Genomic DNA, 20,698 nt, shown 5'->3' with positions numbered 1-20,698 from the left:
AACAGGGATGAGAGAAGTTAGCAGACAGAGACAGGATTCACAACTTGGATTAATTTTTCTGAAAAGCTGTTTAGATTCTTTTGATCTGTGGACCCTCACAGACTAAAGGAAGATAAATAGTCAAGGAACGGACACATTTGGACTTAACGAGCGCTTCAAAGTTAACTTGAGTCATCACTTTTCCCCCCCTTTTCCTCTCTTGTAGCCATGCAGGTTGCACCAGTAAATCTAGAAGAATTATACTTTGGGTGTTGTTGTTTCCGTTAAATGAATTTAACAGTGGTATTGTGGAGAATCTAACCGATCTAACGATGTTCAGCATGTCCATATTAATTATCAATTAATTATCTAAGCAGCTTAGAAGCAGCTAAAGCAGCGACCCCGCAGGGTTTAAGAGGTTTTATACATCCAAAGAACTTCTATAAAAACCAGACCAGGCGTTTAATTGAGGCAGGCGTTTATTTGTCAAAATGTGTTCCCACAGCAGGCCAGTAAAGGAGGTAGGCGGCTATTTGGGACTCGGCTATTAATTGAAGTTTTACGCCATTAGTCCTTTCGGGAATTTATAGTGTGTACAGCAAATATCTGACCAACAACCAGACAACTGCTTTACCAACACAAACATCAACAGAGTGCTCTATAAGTTATACTGAGGTGCAGCTCCTCTTAACTCATGACTGTGACGTTACAACCCAAACTCACGTGTGCACATTTTCAGCTGAGGACTGCGACTTACTTTTGCTAGCCTTTACGGTGGACGGACTGTAACATTACAGAGTTGTTGTTTTCTTTAGCTTGAAATAATCCCAGACTTTAGACACTTTTCTTCTTTGTCCCTCGCTATTTTCTCTCTTTCTCTACTTTGCAAACAGCGTCATTATAATGCAAAGAATTTGCATCGATGCTTTTTAGTAATCGATTTAATCAATGAATTGTTTCAGCCCTGGTGCACACATGTAGCAAGGAAACGCTGGCAGGCGGCAACTAAAGTTTCACTTTCCAGCTCAGCTGAGGAAAACACGGTGCATGATCGCGAAGGAAAACAAATCATGGTGTAAAGGGGAGTTCAGAAAGTTATTGGACCCGCACAAATGCAAAGGAGGACGTGACTTGGTTTAAGCTGGACCGAGCGATCGGCTGTTAATCTGGACACTGGAGATTCATAATAATACCAGATGTCAACGGCCTCTATGATTTAAGCGAACAACAGAGGAATAGCTGTTCTTGTGCGAATCGATTTTTCAACAGTCACCATCCATTTTGACCTTCCCGTCTCTCTGTATCGCCGTCCGACTCCCCCATTTCTCATCTTCCCGTCTCTCTCATTAACAACCTGAACATACCTGTCTCTACGTCCGAGTCTGCGTCTCAATGTCACTCTGAAGGTCGCTGCTGTTTATCTACGTTACGCAACCACCCATTGTGAAGGTAAGTGGGTCTCTCTCACACACACACTCATGATTAGTGTTTCCATGGCAACAGAGAGTTCAGCATCCCTCCTCCAGCGCCGCAGCTACAGAGGAGTCTGCAGCTGCACAGCCATCATTCACTTACAGTCTGTTTGCTGTGACCTCTGACCTCCTCAGTATTAGTCGACCGTAACGTTTGATAAAAGAAGGTCATCTCCTCCCTCGCAAAACGATGGTATCAGTGAGCGTCGGTGGGAGTGCAGGAGTGCTTACTCACACACCAGCTTCCAGATATTTCTAGTCTGCAGCTTTCAGCCGCTGGAGTCAAAATGAGGCTCTCAGCTTCCAGCTGTATGATCCTGCATCGAAAACACCTTTAGACGATCAACGTATCCTCACTGACAACAATAAAGTGGATTAAACACTGGCCTATCATGGTGCATTTGACACTTATCACTAAAACCCACAACACAAACTGGACTGGCCAGGAGTACAGTAGCCAGGATGTGCCAACTAGTGAGGCAACCCTTTTTACAACCCTGCCTAATAGGGCTGAACGATTAATCATTTTCAAACCAAAATCGCTATTTGAAGCTTGAAAACTAATGAGAACTGAAGGAGATGAAGAGGGAGAGACAGCGAACCGACCATGTGCGCAGCGTTTCACTAACTGATGTCCAATAACAATTCAGAATCTCAACCAATATTCACTCGTTTCTAAAAACTGGATTGACTAGAAAGAGGCAGAGGAGAAAGAGGCAGAGGAGAAAACGGTGAAATCAGCTGGGGAGGTGCAGAAGAGACATCTTTCAAGGCCTCCATTAAATTCCAACCTTGCTGCCACAGTTTGTCACAAAACTGCACGCCAAATACACGTTAAAATTTCGGGATCATTCAAAGTGTTGTTCAAATGAGAAGCGAAAGTTAACACTATTCAACAGGTATCCACAGAAATGACTGTCAGGTGACCCAATCAGGGAGCATATTACTCACCACGGTAACCAGATGGCGTGCAGACACTACAGCGTGCTCCGGCGGCACCTCGTGATGGGGCCGCGCCAGCAGGTTGAGGGTTCGCTGACCCCTGGGCTCCTGACGGAAGCGAGACCCCAGGAGGGCGGCTGGCATCTCTTTGTCTAACCTGGCAGGGTGCTGATGAAGGTGATGGTGGAGGTGGAGGCGGTGGGACTCGTGCTGTGGGTCCAAGTCGTGCTGGTGGTGCAGAGGCGGATGGAGACGACTAGAGCGGCGAAAAGGGAAGAGCCGAAACTCGTGATCACCGGAAGCCGATTCTGAGGAGAGAAGAAGATATGAGATTAAAAATGCTTTTGTGTACTGTTGCTACACGTTTCATGTTTTGCCTTCTTGCATGACACGTATACGTTTTACAATGATAAAAGGCTGCAGTACCTACATTAACACTGACAGAGACTTCTGAAACATTGCGTTGTTGAAGAAGTAGACAAAAGCAATTTCTCATTTTTAGTCAAATGCTGTCAATTTTGCTGAAATGAGAGGCATCTCTGGCAAAATGAATAAGCTGTAGCTAGGTAGCCAATTACCGTTTACTCCAAGAGCCGGTTAAAAACGCAGTCTGCGGCTGGAAAATAAAACAAAGAACCCACTCTAAGGGTCTCAATTATGGGTCTATATACCAGGCACATCTAAAAACATTATAATATTGTGGTTCACTGTGAGTACCAGAACCAGACAGAGAGGAAACCTTTGCAGATGCTGAGTTATTTAGCTGATCAGAGCTCTTCTCGCGTCGACATTTCTGTATTATAAATTCTTTATTCTAAAATTCAAATTTAAAAATGGTACTGTAGTTTTGATTTCTAATAAGCTGTAATCATCAAGATTAAAACAAAACAAAAAAAAGCCTTGAAATATTTCACATTATGTGTATTTAATACATGAATACATGAAATTATTAATTAAATTACGGAACTTTTTACCAATTACTTTTCCCAAGATACTCAATTTTTTGAGATGCACCACAAGACTGAGGCCAAAGCCAACAGGTCATCGACATCATCGACTTCTTTTTCAGGGTTTGATGTGCCCAATTTAGAGATCAAGGAAAAATCTAAGATTTAACTGCCATTCTTTTCTAACATACTGATGCTCACTACAGAAAAATCACACTTTTAAAAGCAACACAAAGGTTTGACTTATGCTTATTGTTCCCATTTTAAGGAGAACCACCAGAGGATTTTGGTGAACTAATGTCATGAGACTGATGGTGTTCTTCTAAAATAACCTGTAAAGTACTGTAGTTAGCTAATGGTGTGCCAACTCTTGGACATAACAGTTGGTTACCACTGCATGTAGTGAGCTAATGCTAACATTAGCAGCTCATTATAAAGCAGACAAACGCACTGTTTAGACCATTCCTTTCACTTTTGCATTGTTTATTTTTAAAAAGGCAATAAAAGTGACGCACTTTGGTACGGTTTTTTGCCCGTTGGGCAGGACTCCCAGAGACACAGCAGTGAAAGAGATGAGAGCGGGAGATCCCATCTGTCTCTCTGCTGTCACAGCGTCTTTGGTCAGGACAGAGCATTTCATCCATCTGCAGGCAGGCTGAGAGGAAACCCCTGCACGCCGTCTGAACTCACCCAGCCGTGATGAATATGAACACTGCATAATTCATACCCAGTCTTTACTTATCCTGGGAGAAAAATTAATCTACTGAGCAAAGCGCTCATTCCCCGGCAGCATCCGGCTTCACATTCACAGCTACAGACATTCATAGTGAAAGGACCCGAGGTGGACCTGCAGTCTCTTTAAAGAAACCTTCAGCGGCTGGAGCTGAGCCCAGTCGTCTTGACTTCCAGTGTCTGTTGGTTGGAAAGACAACATGGACGTGCAGGTTGTTGACACAAGCACCAATAAACATTGTATGCAGACCTGAGAGCCATTTAAGGCTTGAGGAAGAGCTGATGCTGGAAGTTTCTCAGGCTCCCTCCACACTACTACGTTTTCGTTTTAAAACGGAGAAAACGCTGCTGACCCCGTTTAGGTTTTAAACTCCAGGTTAGCGTGTTAGTGCTTACAGGCAAAAACAGAGGACTTTAAAAACGATGACGCAGACGCTTGGGTTCCTGTTTGGGTCAAACAAGAACACGATGCTACTGCCAGAGTTTCCGTTTTGGTGTATTTTTATTTAAATATTTTGTACCGTGTAAATAACACTAACACACTTGTTCTGTGCATGTCGCTGTATTTGCTTTGCGGTGACTCCCAGTCTGTTTTCCGCCGTCACTGTCTCTTTGTACTCCCGCGTTACTGAAAGTAACAGTTCCTCCTCGTTGACGGTCCATGCAAAGAAATCTCTGGTGAAGTTCTTCGTCTGTAGTAGTACTCGCCAAATCTTCTGCAACTGCCGAGTAGACAATCTGCTTCCTGTTTACACCGGCACGCACATGCCCAGTGCACCTGAACGGCCACTAGATGTGCGTATTCAGTCGTTTTAATATAGACGGAGATCAGTTCTGACAGGCAGCTAAATTGCTGGTGAGGACCGAGATCGCTTTGGTTTGAAAACTACGCAGCAGCTTGGATGTAGTTTTGTACAGCTTCAGTCTGACCTCCACGCAGTCTGAGCTGACAGAGTGCTCGTGCGGGCGTCTACTGTTTGTTCTGGCAGAAAATAAACAAAAAAAAGGAAGCCAAAAAAAATATCTAACAGCATGATCTGACTTCTGTCTACCAGACCGTCTGCCTGCCGAGTACAGGGCTATTTCTCTTGGCTGGATCTGGAAAAATCTGTCACTAAAAGGCATGTCTGACAGATTCATGCGAGCTTCCTGTTTTTCTGCTTACAGCCAGTTCAGAGGCTGCAGCTCTAAAATAAATGCCTGCTTTATATTTTGCTGTGTTAGATTAAAAAAAACAACCTGAAACAGCAGTTTAAAAGCAGGTTTCAGTCCACTGAGGGAGTCCTTAGAGACGGCTGTGGAGCTGACACAGCGTCTCTCTGGTCTCTCTTCTTTTCTCCCTAGCCGCAGCGTCCTGGTTGCTATGTGCGAGGCTGAGCTGGGCTGTGCTCTGATTGGACAGAAGAGTTGGCCTCGCCTCTGTGGGAGCTGTCAGCCAATCCCAGGTCGAGTTAGAGAGGGCTAACCCGGTAACTCTGTGGGGAGACGCACTAGAAAACAACCTGGGTTTGTCTGTCTGCATCTAACGTTATACAGCTAAATTAAAATTAATAAACATTCAAAAATTAAGCCTTTTGACTTCTGTGGTTAAGAACATAACGCTAACTGTCCTAAAGAGGCCGTTACAGCTCAGGACCATGGAGGTGTTATGTAGAAAATACTAGCAGCTCCAGTTTGTGCCTCAATATTCATTATTACAGTCCAGGTATTACAGAAACTTCCTATCCTAACCGCTTGGTAACCATGGTAACAAGGGTTAGGAACTGATTTAGGAAAAAGGCCGTTACAGATTAACAGTTCCTGAGTCAATGTTCCTTTCCTAACTTTAGATAAGAAAAGTGTTTTACAGAAGCATCCTAACTCCGTAAAATCTTAAATAAACTCTCCTAACTTCAGGAGAACTGCTGAGCTGTCCTAACTTTACTTTTCCACCAGCTAGAGTTTGCTAACTCGTTTAATCCATGTGGCTGCTCTTTACAAAAAAACAAAATGTCAATGAGCGGAACTTATTAACTGATTCGACCGAGGTGTTTGATGGCAAAGGAAGGCTGTCGGCGATGTAACGTTAGATAATGTCTCATTGTGTAAAGGCTTGACCACTTAGGAAGCTGGTGTACAGCTGATCTTTACTTTTATTATTTGGTTTAAAATACATTTACTGCATTAAAGCTCAAGAAAGGATAGTTTCAGCTTATTTGTTTTTATTTTCTCTGCATTTTCCCTGCAAAATCACTCCAATAATTGTAGGATGCTTAATTCTTTTCAAATGGAGCACTTGAAGTCATCTGGTATTTTTTCATATCGCAATAAATATCACAGAAAACAAATTGCAATGTCAGGTTTTTTTCCCCCAATACCGTGCAGCCATTCTAAAATCACAGATAAATTGTCTTTTTTTTTTGCATTTTCACAAATACAATAAAAAAAGTTTCCCTTAACTGCCGAATCGGACATTTCAGTGTCGTCAATATTTGTCACTGAAATGCAGTCGAGTAGAATTATAAAGTAGGAGAAAATATTTAAATAAATTACAAGTACCTCAAAATTGTACCCAAGTACAGTACTTGAGTAAAAGTACATAGTTACTTTCCACCACTGCCAATCTGTGAGATCAGGCCAGATGTGACAGATCCTGATTATAAACTGATATTTGGTCACTATCATCACATAATATAATGCCTTCACTATAATATACATTATTTCAGTCACAGTGAGCTGCTGACTGTTTTAGTACTACTGCAGTCCATCGCCTCATGTTATCTTACATAAAAATTATTCCCATAAATTCCACTCTGTGTGGCATACAGAGTTTAAATTTGCGGGGAAAGAGAGGACTGGTTTGCATGAGTTGAGGAACTTAATAAAACCATTGCATGAAACAAGTGGTTTGGTGCATCACAACAGACGTGGACTCCTTCCTGCAGTTACAAAAATGATCCATCTGGTGTTCTGTAAAGTTTTTTAAAGCCATTTAACAAAGATGTAAATATATGATTCACTCTGTTATGCTCTATGTTTCAAAAAGTGCCACACAAAAATCAAGTTTCCTATTAATTTGGCGTGTGCTACTGTTTAGCCTGATAAGGAAAACACTTAAAAAGCTGACTGAAGTGGGTGTAACATCACTCACAGCCTTCTGAAAGCACCAGTGGAGTTAAGGGTTTACTGACTGCAACTATCTGGAGCAAGAAAATCTAAATTTGGGTAAAGCGATGGGGCTTGGGAGGAGCCGAGGGCGCAGAGCAAGTAACAACTGCCACTGACAGGTAGAGCTGCAACAGTTAATCGAATAATCGATTAGTTATCGACTATAAATTTAATCACCAACTATTTGGATAATTGATTAATCAGTTTGAGTCATTTTTTAACAAATTATTTGAATCCAGCTTTTTAAAGTGTGAATGTTTTCTGGTTTCTTTCCTGCTTTATGACAGAAAACTGAATTGTTGTGGACAAAACAAAACATCATGGGCTTTGGGAAACACTGATCGACACATTATAGACTTAACAGCTAATCGATTAATCGAGAACAAAAACAGATTAATCAGCAATGAAAATAATCTTTAGCTGCAGTCTGGGACAAGAGCTGGGACACTTGGTAAATCAAGCACACAAACAAATATCTGTATATCACCAATTTAGTATTATTTTTGTTTTAAAAAAGGAAACATTATGAAAATCGAGAGAGCTCCACTCGTTTGGCTTTTTGCACTCACATCAATACAGTCGGCATCTAACGGTCATTGAAGGAGCTGCACCTGGGAGCCAATTAGGCATTCAGTTTTATAAGATCTCAGTCTAGTGGTTTAGTCTGACCTGGATTCAGTTTCTGAGTTTTCACACAGGAAACGTGGCATTTAACAGCCCTGAGGCTGCAGAGGGTTTATCTGTGTTTATTGTGCTGCAGTTTCAAATAATCATAAGAGGTGTTAAAATGTTTAAATCTGTTGTTTTGGTTAAAATATTAACTGTTAATTAAGCATTGAGCTTTAAACCTCAGGAGGTCTATCCACAGGAAAGGTCTTCAGCACCAGTTTCATAATAAAAAAACACAAACATTATCTGGTTCCAGCTGATTCAGTGTGAAGATTTATGTTTCTCATTTAAACATAGGGGGGGGGTGTATGACCTCTAAGAACTGAACATTTGAATTTGGACTATTCCTGTATCAATAGTAGAAATGATCATCAATGTGTGTTGACTTTATCTTGAGCTACTTTATGGCAAATTCTTCAACCATGTAGGATATTTTATACACACACACAAACACACACGAGAAGACAGCATATTCTGGGGGCATTTCTCCACATACTGTATTAGGCTGTAACAAATATTATTTAAGAATTAAATAGAAACTATATGATAAAATACCTTTAAATTGCCATCACAAGTTAAAGATGTTATTTTGCTTATTTTATCTGGAGCAACACGGATGTTCGGGTTAAAAACAAACAAATGTTCGCATTTGAGGAGCTGTTACCAGCGTTTTCTGGTCATTTTTATAATGCAACTGAGAGAAGACTATTAAATTACCAAAAGAAATAGCTAAACCATCGTGCCATTTGTGCACTTTTGCAGTTAGTATGTCTTGTTGGAGGCAATATTGAGATAACAGACGCTTACCTGTGATCAGCAGCTGTGTCCATATTAGACAGAAGACGTGAAGAAACATGGTGAGAAATCCTGCTCCTCCTCTGCGACCCATTCTTCCTTTCTGCAGCTCAAACTGAAATAAATCGGGTCCTGCAGATTCTCTCAGTGTTGTTATTAAAATGCATCAAGGAAAGCAGCCGGTGTATATTTCCGTACTTCTATCTGTAGGTCCGCAGCATGAGGGAGGAGACGCCGCCAGAGCTCCAGAGAGACGCTCCAACACCGGTTCCCTGCGAGGCTCCTTCCCCGCCCTTCGATGTCCTCCAGCGGCCTGGCTATAGCAGGAACAGCCGCTATGCAGCAGGAGCAGCTCCGCCTGACATTCAGAGACAACAGGGAGGTGTTTGGCGAGATGTGGTTCAGGTGGAGGCTGGTGGTGATGATGAAGAGAGAGGAAGAGGACATTTAGTCAAGATTTGATGACAATAAATCTATCTGTGTGTGTGTGTGTGTGTGTGTGTGTGTGTTCCTGGTTAATTTTATTTTATTTGTCAGTTTGTTTTATTTTTTAGCCATGTTAGCAGCCGGGCAGTGTCGATAACGTTAATAGTTGTCTATAACAACAAAGCTACAGATCGATAAAAATAAAAGTGTAAAGTTACAGTTTATAAATAATCAAACTGTCCCCCAAAATGTTTACGTTGAGCCACCAACAAGTCAAAATCTTCGAAACTTCGATTCACGATATAATAACTTAACGTGACCTCGAACAGAAGCGTTAATGCTAATATAGCCACATTAGCATTAACGCTTGTTAATGCTAATATAGCCACTATGCTCAAAATTAGCATGTTACATTAACATGCTAATGCCCGTTTAGGCTAACATAACATCAACTCCTAATTTAACCCTAAGCAGCAAAGTGGGGGAAACGTCCACGTCAACTATTGATGATGGAAATTTGGAAATTTTAATATGATTCCCAAGTGATAAAAGCACCGCAGCCTCAGCTAGCAATACTGAAGTAGCAGCTTGTTATTTACTCTACAGCTAATTTAGCTAACTATGCTAATGCCGTGTCACTTTATACCGTCTCAATCAAAATACAATGTGATATGTAAAATCACACAAACCGTAATTACTCGCAGTAAAGCGGGGAGAAGCATTCACATCAGGCCGTAGTTGTAATTATGAGTCAATTATAACATTTATGGCAGTTAGAAATAACCACTAGCTTAACGTAATTAAAGTTAAAACAGTTCAACCTGTGGCAAAATGGCCGCCACTGACGACAACCGTTAGCCCGTATCTCCACATAAAATAATAATAAAAACAATTGATTTCGCCGATTAAAAAGGAGCTAACAAGTCTGTTTTCAGTTTATATTAAGGATTTGCCTCTTAATCTGTTATTTAAAAAATTAATTTAGCTGTTTTCTCTGTCATTGTGTGCCAACCTCAGCAGTTTTGGATGAACTGGGTTGGTTTCCAGCTGCATGCTTAACTCTGTTTAATTTGTCTGCTCACATCTGATCATCAGGAATGTTTTTTTGGATTTACAGAGATGGGACCAAATCCTTCTTTTACAAAGTCACAAAGTTTCAACTCAAGTCCCAAGTCCAGACAAGCAGGTCCGAGTCGTGATCCGAGTTTCGAGTCCTAAACAAGTCATAATGTTTTCTTCACCAAATTTAATACAATTTCTTATTTTTAACAAGAGTTAAATTATTGATTAAAGCATTAACCTGCTTTAAGAAAAAGGCTGAGGCTCAGTTTCACACAACAAATGTATAATTTCATGAATTAAATGAAGTGTTAATGCGCTGCATAGTTTTTATGTACATGATAATTTATATTTGGACTTGGGGAGGGTATTAAGTCAATTCAAGTCAAAAGCCTCAAGTCCAAGTGAAGTCACGAGTTGCAAGTCTTGATTTTGGCAAGTTGAACGTGACTCGAGTCCACAGCTCTGGTGATTAATCCTTTACATTATCAACGCCAGACTTTAATTTCAGCATCTAGGCCATCATTACATCCTATTAGATATTAAGGAGGAGACGAGCCTCACTCTCCAAAGAACAATGAAATCCAAACAGAAAAATCCACTTTTACAATGTCTGTGAAGAGTCTCAGTCATCCAGGTCATAGTTTTTGAAGGCTGGGTTAAATCAAGGGTTACTGGACTGGGTTGAAGACACTTGAAGATTATCTCCTCTCATCCAAGACTTCCTGGCAGGGAGTCCCAGTTATTTAACCACTGTGGGGTCGGTATGAAGGTGATGGATACCGCTTGGTTCGTTATTGCTCCTGGTTATTGTATTGCATTGTCACATGAGGCCAAATGTGAGCGTTTTTTTCAGTTTCCTGGGAAGGGATGAAAGGACAGCATTGTAAGTGAGGTGTCTCAGCCGTCCTCCCATGTTGAGAGATGGTTTCTCTACTCTGGTGTAAATGGTTTTTTTCAGTCCTCTTTCGATCCATCTGTCCTCCCGGTTCAAGACCTTCCAGTCAGTCAGAGCTAAAGAAGCCTCTTGGATGAGAGGTGAAAAATCTTCGAGCCTCTTCAACCCAGTCCAGATCCCCTTGATTTTAACCCACCTTGGATAACTACTATGAGACTCTTTATAGACATTTCATTGTTCTTTGGAGAGTGAAGCTCATCTCCTCCTCAATATCTTATCCTGAAGCAGCTTCCTCTACCTCCCATCTTTTGCAGGAAGCCCTGCCCATCATCTGTCTCCTCGTTTCACTTTCATAACCTGCTCCGAACAACAGTCAACTCAGGTCAACATCACTGTCCATTTGGATGTTTTTCTCCTCTAACCAGCAGCAGCAACATGCCTCTGGTAAACCCCTGGCTCAGGTGCCTCTTCATCAGCTTCAACGTCTTCTTCGGGGTGAGTAACTGGATTTTAAAGCAGGCTACTTGTGTTTTTTGAGAAGATACAAAGTGCACAGAGGAGAACAGTGATGATGACTTGCAGCTGAAACAGAGAGAACATTAATGACCTCTGCTGGTGAAATACAGGAGGTGCATTTATGAGTCAGGGTTTAAACAAACCGGAACAGGGCTTTGCATTTCACTGTTATTGATTGATTGTTTGTTTGTTTTTACGTTAAAAAACACAAGCCAAATCCATAGTCATGGCCACATTAAGCCAATTACAAAGTCAGCCTGCTGCTCAAGCCCTCACTAAGACCAACAAGGAGTATCTCTCCAGTTCTGAGGTCTTTACACTGGCTTCCTGTCTGTCAATGAATTTTTAAAATACAGCCGTTGGTTTATAAAGCACTGAATGGTTTTGGGTCAAAATACATTTCTGATCCATCCAGACCTCTCAAGTTGTCTGGGATCAGGTCTGCTCTCTGTCCCCAGAGTCAAAGCTTAACCTGGAGGAGCAGCGTTTCATTTTTATGCTCCATATATCTGGAACAAACCCCCTAGAAAACTGCAGGTCTGCTTTAAATCACAGCTAAAGACTTTGTCATTTTGCCCCTGCCTTTTATTAAATTCCAGGCTTTTAGATTAATATTTTACACTGCATTGTAACTTTTACTGTCTGTTTGTTTGTTTTCTATCTTAGTTGAATTAAAATGTCTTTTTATATTACCCTATGTTGCTTTTACATTTAGTCTTTGTTTCATGTTTAGCACTTTGACTTGTTGTCGAAATGTGCTACACAAATAAACCTGCCTGCCCTGAAAGAGTCATGTGACTCACTTTATGTCAAACTGACTGATTTACGGTCAGTTTGATAAATGGAAAATATTACAGATGACCTCAGCAGAGCTGTATCAGGTCTGCAAAGAGCCCCAAGCTTCAGTGTAAATTGAAACTTACCAGCTGCTCTCTGTTTACAACAGTGAAACAGTTCGTCTGTATTTGTTTTTCCACCATTAGAGCTGCAACTAACAATTATTTTTAATATCAATTTATCTTGTGATTTTTCCACTACGTTTTTTGGACTATGAAATGTCAAAATATAGCAAAGGGGACATCTTCAAACATCTTGTTTTGTTCAACCAAAAGACCAAAGCCCAAGACTTTCAGTTTACACTGATATAAAACAAAACAAAAGCAGCAAAAGCATTTTTTCCAGCTAATCACTGAATCAACTATTGGTTTCAGTGTAGGCTTCATTTTATACAAATGCAAATTTGTGCAATTGAAAGTTCTTAACAGGATTCTAAGAGAACAGAAAAGCAGAAACAAGTATGTATACTCATATATAAACACGCATGTACATTCGCTCATACTCATACCATCATATATATAATAAATCTCATGTGCAGACTCAAACAAGACCTCACAGATATATGAGTTCATGTTTAAAAAGGCTCAGTCATTTCCTAAAACAGCTGCTTGCTGTAGTTTCTATCAGACAGGAGGAAGTAGTGCATATGTTGGGGATTATTTTCAGCGGCTGATGAATCCACATGTGCTCTAGTCGGCTCTACTGAGTATTTGGGGCAGCAGGACGGACAAACATTATATAGTATGGATTATGGACTGCATCTCTAGTTCATTTGCAAATAATTATCCATGACTGGCAAAGAAAAGTGCAGCCACGTATTCCAACAAATATATTATCCTCACAATGTATAAATATTTTCTCAGTTTTAAAAGGAAAGTCTTTCCATCTCGTGCATCTCTTCGATGATTTACAGCCAGTTCTCCTCGGTAGGTGGATCGGCCTATGCCTATTGCAAGCTTTATTTGCTGCTGCAGTAAATATTTTATAGGGTTTTCTGTCATTTCTTATTCCTTTTGTCAAATAGAGTGACACTTATGTCAATGGGATCTGCAGCCCAAGAATCTGTTGTGCGATTCACCAGATTTTTCCCCAAAATATTTGTACCTTTGCACAGGTCTAAAAGAAAAAAACAACATTCCAACAGAATTCACACAAATAAGAAGAACAAGAAGTAGAAATGATAATAATAATAAATTAGATTTATATAGCGCTTTTTAAATGATCTTTATTGGGGGAAAGATTAACCTGCGATGGACTGGCGACCTGTCCAGGGTGTACCTGGCCTTTCGCCTGAGGTCAGCTGGGATTGGCTCCAGCCCCTCGCGACCCTGTACGCAGGATAAGCAGTGATGATGGATGGATGGATGGATGGGGGAAAGATAAAAGTAATTAATTAAAAAGAAAAGGAGGGGAGAGAGGGAAAGGATGTTAACTGGGGAATGCAGTCTTGAAAAGGTACAGGTTCATTGTTGACTGGTTATTTTGTCATTAAATTATTTCCACATCTGTCTTTGATATAGATTGTGGTAGTTTTCCTCCTGTCCTCTTATGTCTTAGATCTGTAGTGGACTCATCATCATCGTCTCCTTGGCTCTGCTGTCTCCGTCGCTGGACGACTTGCATGGAGGAGAAGACGTAAGACGGAAACACCAGCTATCACTGGAGACACACCCAAAATCATTGCACATCACTAACCGGCCAACCAACTCTCCAAAATGCAGGTTGAAGTTCAGAGAACCAGTCGCTACACTACAGTTGTCCTCTACATCGCTGGCTCTGTTATCATGGCGATCGCCATCTTGGGAGCCTATGGAGCCTTTAAGAAGAACCGGGTAACTCTGACTGTGGTGAGCAGAAACCTCAGAAACTAAATGTAGTGACCACTAACAGTCCAGGTCACTTGCGGTGCACAGGAGGACATGAAACCCTGAGATACTTAAATGATCAGTGTAGTTTATTTCTAACAAAGAAAGCACCGAATTTATCATCAGAAAACAACAAACGACACGGTGGGAACTGACAAGCCGCTACCTGTCAATCAGGATCGCGGTGACTCGTATCTGCTGCACTGTGTATATTTAGTGAGCAGTGAACTTGTTGTTGCGACTTCACTGCCTTATTTTCCCGAATTATTACGCCAATATGCCGGCTTGCCGCGCTAAATGAAAGGTACGGAGCCGGAAAGGGGGGTCTGATTTGATCAGCCTCTGAGCCGGGAACGTTGGTAGTAACAGAGACAGTACGATGTTTGTATAACAAAAGTCCTTTTCCCCAGGTTCTGTCTTTATGTGTTGTCGTGGAAAATTGTGGTATTCCTGGTGAGGGATTGAGCAAATCATTGAGTTACAACAAACCATTGTCTTTTGAAGAATTGATTATTAAAAGAGAATAAACAGAGAAGTATTAAAACTCATATGCAGATGGATCAGAGGACCTAGGACAGTCACTAACGTCTGGCCCAGAGCAAAGGGCTGCATGATCATTTACAAAGTCTGGGTTTCTATGTTTTGGGGAACAAAGATCGCTGTCACAGCTAGTAAGAAAAACAATAAAACAACTTCACCTCCCTGACCCTGATGTGGACAGACTACAATAATGAGTATAATAATAAAAAGAACAGGTTAAAGATTAAAAACAATATATAAGACATAATAATAATAATATAAAATAGTACTATTAGTACTTGCATAACAAATTAGAAGGAGAAGAAAAAACAATTCTCTGCCATCACATGTGTCACTTAGGGACAGACTCTAAAAATCTTACCAATCAGAACGTTCCCTTGTGTAACGGGGGCCTCCAACTGGGCCAAAGTGTGATGGCTTACAATTCTGTCTTCAATTCATAGCCAATCAGACAGACTCACTCGCATCCAAACCCACCAGCAGGAGGAGTGCAGCGTGAAAGGTTTAAAAACTGATGTCGGGACAGATGTCCGGTGTCCTGCAGGCTGAAATTTGTACAAACGTTTGGTTCCAACAAACCTGATAGTGGTTATTGATAACTTTAAACCTAACTTTAAATTTGCCTCCACCCAAACATTTCATTCAAAACCAAAAAGAGAAAAACTACATGGATCTTCTTTCTTATGATGACTTCTGGTTTCATTTTCTCTGCAGTTCCTGGTGTGTACGGTCATTGGAAGTCTGCTGATGCTCCAAGCTGGAGTCTCTGCTGCCAAAGCCCGACCCAAGGTAACAACCCTGACTGTTTCTAAGAGTCTACAGCAAACTCCCTGCCCTGACTCTTAACAAGACTGCAGCTAAAACCTTAGCAAACAGTATGTCAATCTGTTAATATGAATGTATCCCTGAAATGTATGTAGTATTTTATGAATTCTGTAAATATAAGCTCATAAAGAAGCTCCTGGATGACCTCAACGTGGTAACGCCACATCACCTGCAGATCCAATTTAACAACTTTGGTGCCAGTTTTTGAAATTTGAAAGACATTTCATTCAGTGATAATATTTTCCCTAATCCTATTTATATGTTTTTAATTCAACTAAACCTTTCAATTTTATTACCCAGTCTGTTGTTGTGTTCTGATGATCGTAGGCCAATGTTCAAAGCAAATAAATGTCTTTAATGTCTAATTACAGCATCAGTTTATCTATTTCATGAATGAATTCATAAATCACAAAGTAATTTTTAAATTTGAAACCTTTTCCAAAATATATTTATGGCTCAAAATGGCTTCCAAATATCTGTCCACTGTAGAGGACGTCATGCAAGGAATGAGTTTCACCTGCAGGTCCATCTGCTTACATGTTAACGCATCAGACAGGTGCTTACTTTTACTTCCAATACTTTATGCACATTTTGATGATAATAATTCTTTACTTCAGCAAGATATTGAATGCTGACTTTTACTTGTAATGGAGTATTTTTCCACTGTGCTACCTTTACTTACATCCAATACGTCTTTCACCATGGCTTTCTGGTGCTGTTAAAGGGTAATTTTGCTATTTGGGGCCCTATTTTCACAAGTTTGATTTAATTTTTTACCTTTTTTTCTGACATTTTAAAGACAAATCAAGTAACTAAGTTACTAAACAATTGACTGACTGTTTTACTGGATAAACTCCTCCTTATTATCATCAGTTGCAGCCCCAGTGTCTTTCATTTAATTTGCGATGTGTGTTTGTAGTTGGCGAGTGTGATGGAGGAAAGGTGGCGTTCGTTTCTTCCACTGGATCAGGCTTCAGACGACATCAAGAATCAGGCTGAAGCTCTGCAGAAATCAGTAAGATGCTCGCACACGCACAGACACAGTGTGTGTTTTCACATTACAATAATATTTTGGTAAATAATTAGCTTTCTCTTTAAGAGTCATGTGAGAGGATGGATATAAATCTCTGTGTGTTGTAATGAACACTGCGGCCTGTAGGGGGCACTAGCTCTTCTTCTCTTGTGTTTAGCTGCACTGCTGTGGCCTGTTCAGTCATGAGGACTGGAACGGGAACCTCCCGGCTCCTGTCTGTGCAACCAGGAGGAGAAGGAGCTGCAGGGAAAGTGTCACTCCATCAGATACGGAGTCTGTATTATTAAAACACATTTTTGTAAGTCTACATGAACAAAACCAGACCACTGAGTTTCTTTGTGTTTCTGTTCCAGAACTTTGTGTTCAACCTTTTCTGGGAGAAGAAGTCTGTCTTCAGACAGGTCAGTGGACAAAAGATGATTATTAACAGTCTCATCATGCTCTTATGCCTGTGAAGCAGTAAGAGCATGGTGGAGGTTGCTTTTAACCTCAAACAGGAACTTTTTGGAGATCAGAAGGACAGGACTTCTTATTCTCACCATATAGACTTACTAGATACCACGGAGTGTAAATAAAAACATGTGTTTTTCTGTAACGTGGGTGAACTGTGGCTCCTTTCTCTCCTCCCATCACCAGAACTGCTTCCTCTCCTCCTGTCCTCTGTTACAAGAAGTGCTAACATCATACTGGGCGTCTTCTTCACTCTGTTCGCCCTGGCGGTGGGTTGAATGTTTTGGGATTTTTAGACCCACCACTAATATTAAACAAAATAACTTTTCTCTCAGCCATGACAGAGAATAACTAAAAGTAAATATATATGTTTTATTGGATGCTGTGAGTCAGATGAGAAGATGGATATCTGTTTGTTCTCTGCACATCTTAAGCAGACATGGGTCCAGGATGTGTTTAGCCTAGCTTAGCACAAAGATCGCAAGCAGCAAGAAACTGCTTGGCTAGCTGGGCGCAATGACTGTAAATGATTTACATGTTGTATCAAAGAGTAAGATGGCGTTTGTTGACTAGAACTGGTGGTTAAGACACTGAAGCTAACTAGTTAGGGCTTAATTTCTTCTTCGTACAATTTGTTTGCGTTATGCGTGGTGCACACTAGAGGATTTTCACATGTAAAATGATTTTTAAAAAACGTGAGATACCAAAGACATAACGACATTTTTAAGATTTTAATCTTAAGAACACCAGATGATTCAGTTCAGGCGCAGGACCCCACACTCGGCGTTTATACCAAACGGTTTCAGAGTGGCGGTCCCAGGGATCAAAAATGACTTAGGACAGAAACAAACATGGAGGCAGACTGTCGTCGTCAGCTGGTTGCAAAAACAAAAAAGAGAATCAAACTGTGGATGAACTCGAGGCTGAGAAAAAGAAATCACCACGTGGGTTTATACATTTTATAGCACGAGCAGATACACAACACGCTGGTGACGCTTCCCTGTCAGCTCGCCCTCATTGGATGTTACAGGTTTCTGATTCACACCCATAGCGTGAGGAGTTTAGAGACATACTGTAAAACTTCAATTAATAGCAGAGTCCCAGATAGCCGCCTCCCTCCTTTCCTGGCCTGCTGTGGGACAAGAGAAGAAAAGAAAAAAAAGTGCCGACTCCTGTTACCTTTGAAGCGCTCGTTAAATCTAAATGTGTCCGTTCCGTGATTATTTATCTTCCCTTAGTCTGTCAAAAGAATCAGCTTTTCAGAAAAATGAATCCAAGTTGTGAATCCTGTCACGTGAAGTCCGTCGCTCTCTGTCTGCTAACTTCTCTCATCCTGCACCCTGTTGTTTTTGTCCTTACGTTGCTGCCTACAAATTAAAAGCGCATAAGCCGTCTCTCGGAGCTAGATCAAATGAATTAGTGTATTTGTTATTATTTTAGATATTTTTAATACAAGTAATATTCATACTCTTTGAAATAAATAAACTGTTTTCACAGTAGCCCATTTAGTTTTGTGCAAAAGAAATTAAAGACCCAAATATAGGCAGGGTCAATTCAGTGATTTTAGCAAATAAAAGCCTGGGCTATTAATCAATGTTTTACGGTAATCTTATCAATAGCACCCATACTACGATTCAAAATCAGGGAGCCGGTGATCCAGTCGGTGATTTTAAGATTATATCGCTCACACTACAGGATCTTTTGGGCCAATAATCTGTGGGAAGGGGGAGTCAAACCCAAACTTGGCCCATTTATCCTCTGGTATGCGGCCGGCATTAGAGGCAACGATCCAGTAGTTGTTGTGGTGTCGAATGACGTCTAATTCCAAAATAAAAATAAAACCACATCTTTTATCTACATGTGGTGTCCTGATAGCCGAGAAGCTTCAACCACAATATCCATTTGTCACACCATTCAACAAACAGGATACGCCCATGGCCGTAACCAGCTATGAGGTCACAGAGGCCCGGAGTCTTTACAAATAGGCTAGATCTTATCAAGAAAAATTCTAATAAAAAACATGTGTGAAATAAGGTGAAGCGAGACACAGTGTGCATTTACACACAAGGTACAGCAACATAACATCATATCTAAATCTCCTGACACGCCCCAGGATCAGTCAGGGTCTAATGTTAATTCATGTTCTTCTCCACATTCAAAAGGTCTCTCACACAGTCCAGGTTCATCCAGTGAAACTGTTCTGAGTAAAGCAGCCGTCCTCCTGATCAATCCTGAGCTCCGTCAGAGCGTCTGAACGTGGATTATAGAAGAAGTTGAATTCTGTTTCCTCTGAAGAGTTTCCTCTGTCACGTTTACTATGTCCCATGATATTTGCTGTGACATAACCGTGCCGTGAAAACGTTTTCACATCAAGGAACCCTTAACGGACACAAATTAAAATAGGATATTGGGTTTTTAGATGTTTAATTAATGAAAATATATGAAACTCATGACCAAAATAGTCATACATTCTGTCATTGAGTTACTAATGAATGGAATTATAGTAAAAAGACCCATGGGGATCCCCACTTTGAGAACCACTGGTTTAAATGACTGACAGCGGCCTCTCTGATCATTAAAGAAAACTCTAATCCTTTTTTGTATGCATTTTGGTATGAATTGCTATAAATAAGCTCTATTAAAAGAAACAAAAGGTCTGGACTCATTTCTAAACCCTGGCTGCAGCCCTGGACACAACATGTAAATCAGACAGACTTGGACTTGTTTTCCCTTTTTAACAAAGCTACACCAGCAGTTTCCCTGTGCTTTCAGTCTTTAGGCTGAACACACCCAAGACTTTACTTTGTACTGGAGATTAAACTAATCTGACTCTGTAGAAAGAGGATTAGCAAGCATGCTCGCAAGTGAAAGTGTCAAAATTAACTCTTAAGTGTGTTTCCCTGCAGCTGCTGGGCTCGGTGCCGTCTTCACTGATGATCTACCAGATGTACAACACCTCCGACAGGCCGAACATGCCGCTGTTTGTACCAGTGATGTTCATCGACCAGCCGCCTGCCTACCAGCAGCTGGACAACCTGGCAGAGTAGGCGGCTTCAGAACTTAAACCATGATGCGAAACAGCTTCAAGATATTCCTCTGCTTTTCTTTTACCTTAGCCAAGATGGTGCGAGGAGGACTGGACTGTTTGTTGAGGGTCCAAATACTGATGTTTACCTGTCAGACACATTTCAGCAAAATGAATAACTAATTAAAATAGCTTTTTTATATATATATATATATATATATATATAAATAAAGGGCATGAGGCTCAGGCTGCTCCAGAAGCTTCTAGCTCTCTCGGGGTCTGAACTACTGGGATCCCACATGAACAGAATTTAAGTCTGATGAAAGTTGTTTGTTTTTTGTATGTTGCTTATTTAGCCATGAATGTTTAATGTTAATAGAGAAAAACGTAGGAGTTTTAAAAGGAGTGCAAATGTAAACATGTCAGGAAAATAAAGAGTCGATTTGCTTCTTAAGAGTGAAAAGTCCTGCTCACACTCTCACCTGACTAATCGTTGCATGAAGTTGGCATGAACGTCCTTTCACACCTCATCGCAACCTGT

At 40.8% G+C, this 20,698-nt stretch overlaps 2 protein-coding genes across 2 annotated transcripts in view; one reads left to right on the top strand and one right to left on the bottom strand.

Annotated features, from left to right (window-relative positions):
* The window catches only part of ptprr (protein tyrosine phosphatase receptor type R), a 50,164-nt gene extending 40,276 nt beyond the window's left edge, over window positions 1-9,888 (bottom strand). Inside the window, exons 1-3 of the mRNA XM_038707768.1 lie at window positions 9,799-9,888; window positions 8,696-9,095; window positions 2,403-2,701 (exon numbers count right to left, since the gene is read on the bottom strand). Coding sequence (XP_038563696.1) covers window positions 2,403-2,701; window positions 8,696-8,777 — 381 coding nt within the window. The 5' untranslated portion in view covers window positions 8,778-9,095; window positions 9,799-9,888. The remainder of the gene's footprint in view (window positions 1-2,402; window positions 2,702-8,695; window positions 9,096-9,798) is intronic.
* A 161-nt stretch (window positions 9,889-10,049) lies between these two features.
* On the top strand, window positions 10,050-20,179 carry LOC119895421 (tetraspanin-33-like). Its single transcript, XM_038708546.1, has 9 exons — window positions 10,050-10,295; window positions 11,381-11,561; window positions 13,977-14,054; window positions 14,141-14,266; window positions 15,539-15,613; window positions 16,569-16,664; window positions 16,840-16,896; window positions 17,036-17,083; window positions 20,039-20,179. Exons 1-9 carry the CDS (start codon window positions 10,207-10,209, stop codon window positions 20,177-20,179), a joined length of 891 nt encoding a protein of 296 aa, XP_038564474.1. The 5' UTR covers window positions 10,050-10,206.
* The last annotated feature ends 519 nt before the right edge of the window (window positions 20,180-20,698 follow it).

The sequence above is a fragment of the Micropterus salmoides genome, unplaced genomic scaffold, assembly GCF_014851395.1.
Source record: "Micropterus salmoides isolate LMB-PRFRI ecotype aquatic unplaced genomic scaffold, ASM1485139v1 Ms_hic_scaffold_9, whole genome shotgun sequence".
Lineage (NCBI taxonomy): Eukaryota > Metazoa > Chordata > Actinopteri > Centrarchiformes > Centrarchidae > Micropterus > Micropterus salmoides.
Note: the sequence above shows the minus strand (reverse complement) of the source record. Positions and strands in the feature narration are given on the sequence as shown.

Bases quoted from the DNA above. Each gene is read 5' to 3' on its own strand.
- LOC119895421 (XM_038708546.1), top strand. From the start codon at position 10,207: ATGTTTTTTTGGATTTACAGAGATGGGACCAAATCCTTCTTTTACAAA. The intron at 11,562-13,976 runs GTGAGTAACTGG...CTTATGTCTTAG, and splicing joins GCTTCAACGTCTTCTTCGGG to ATCTGTAGTGGACTCATCAT. The intron at 14,267-15,538 runs GTGAGCAGAAAC...TTTTCTCTGCAG, and splicing joins ACCGGGTAACTCTGACTGTG to TTCCTGGTGTGTACGGTCAT.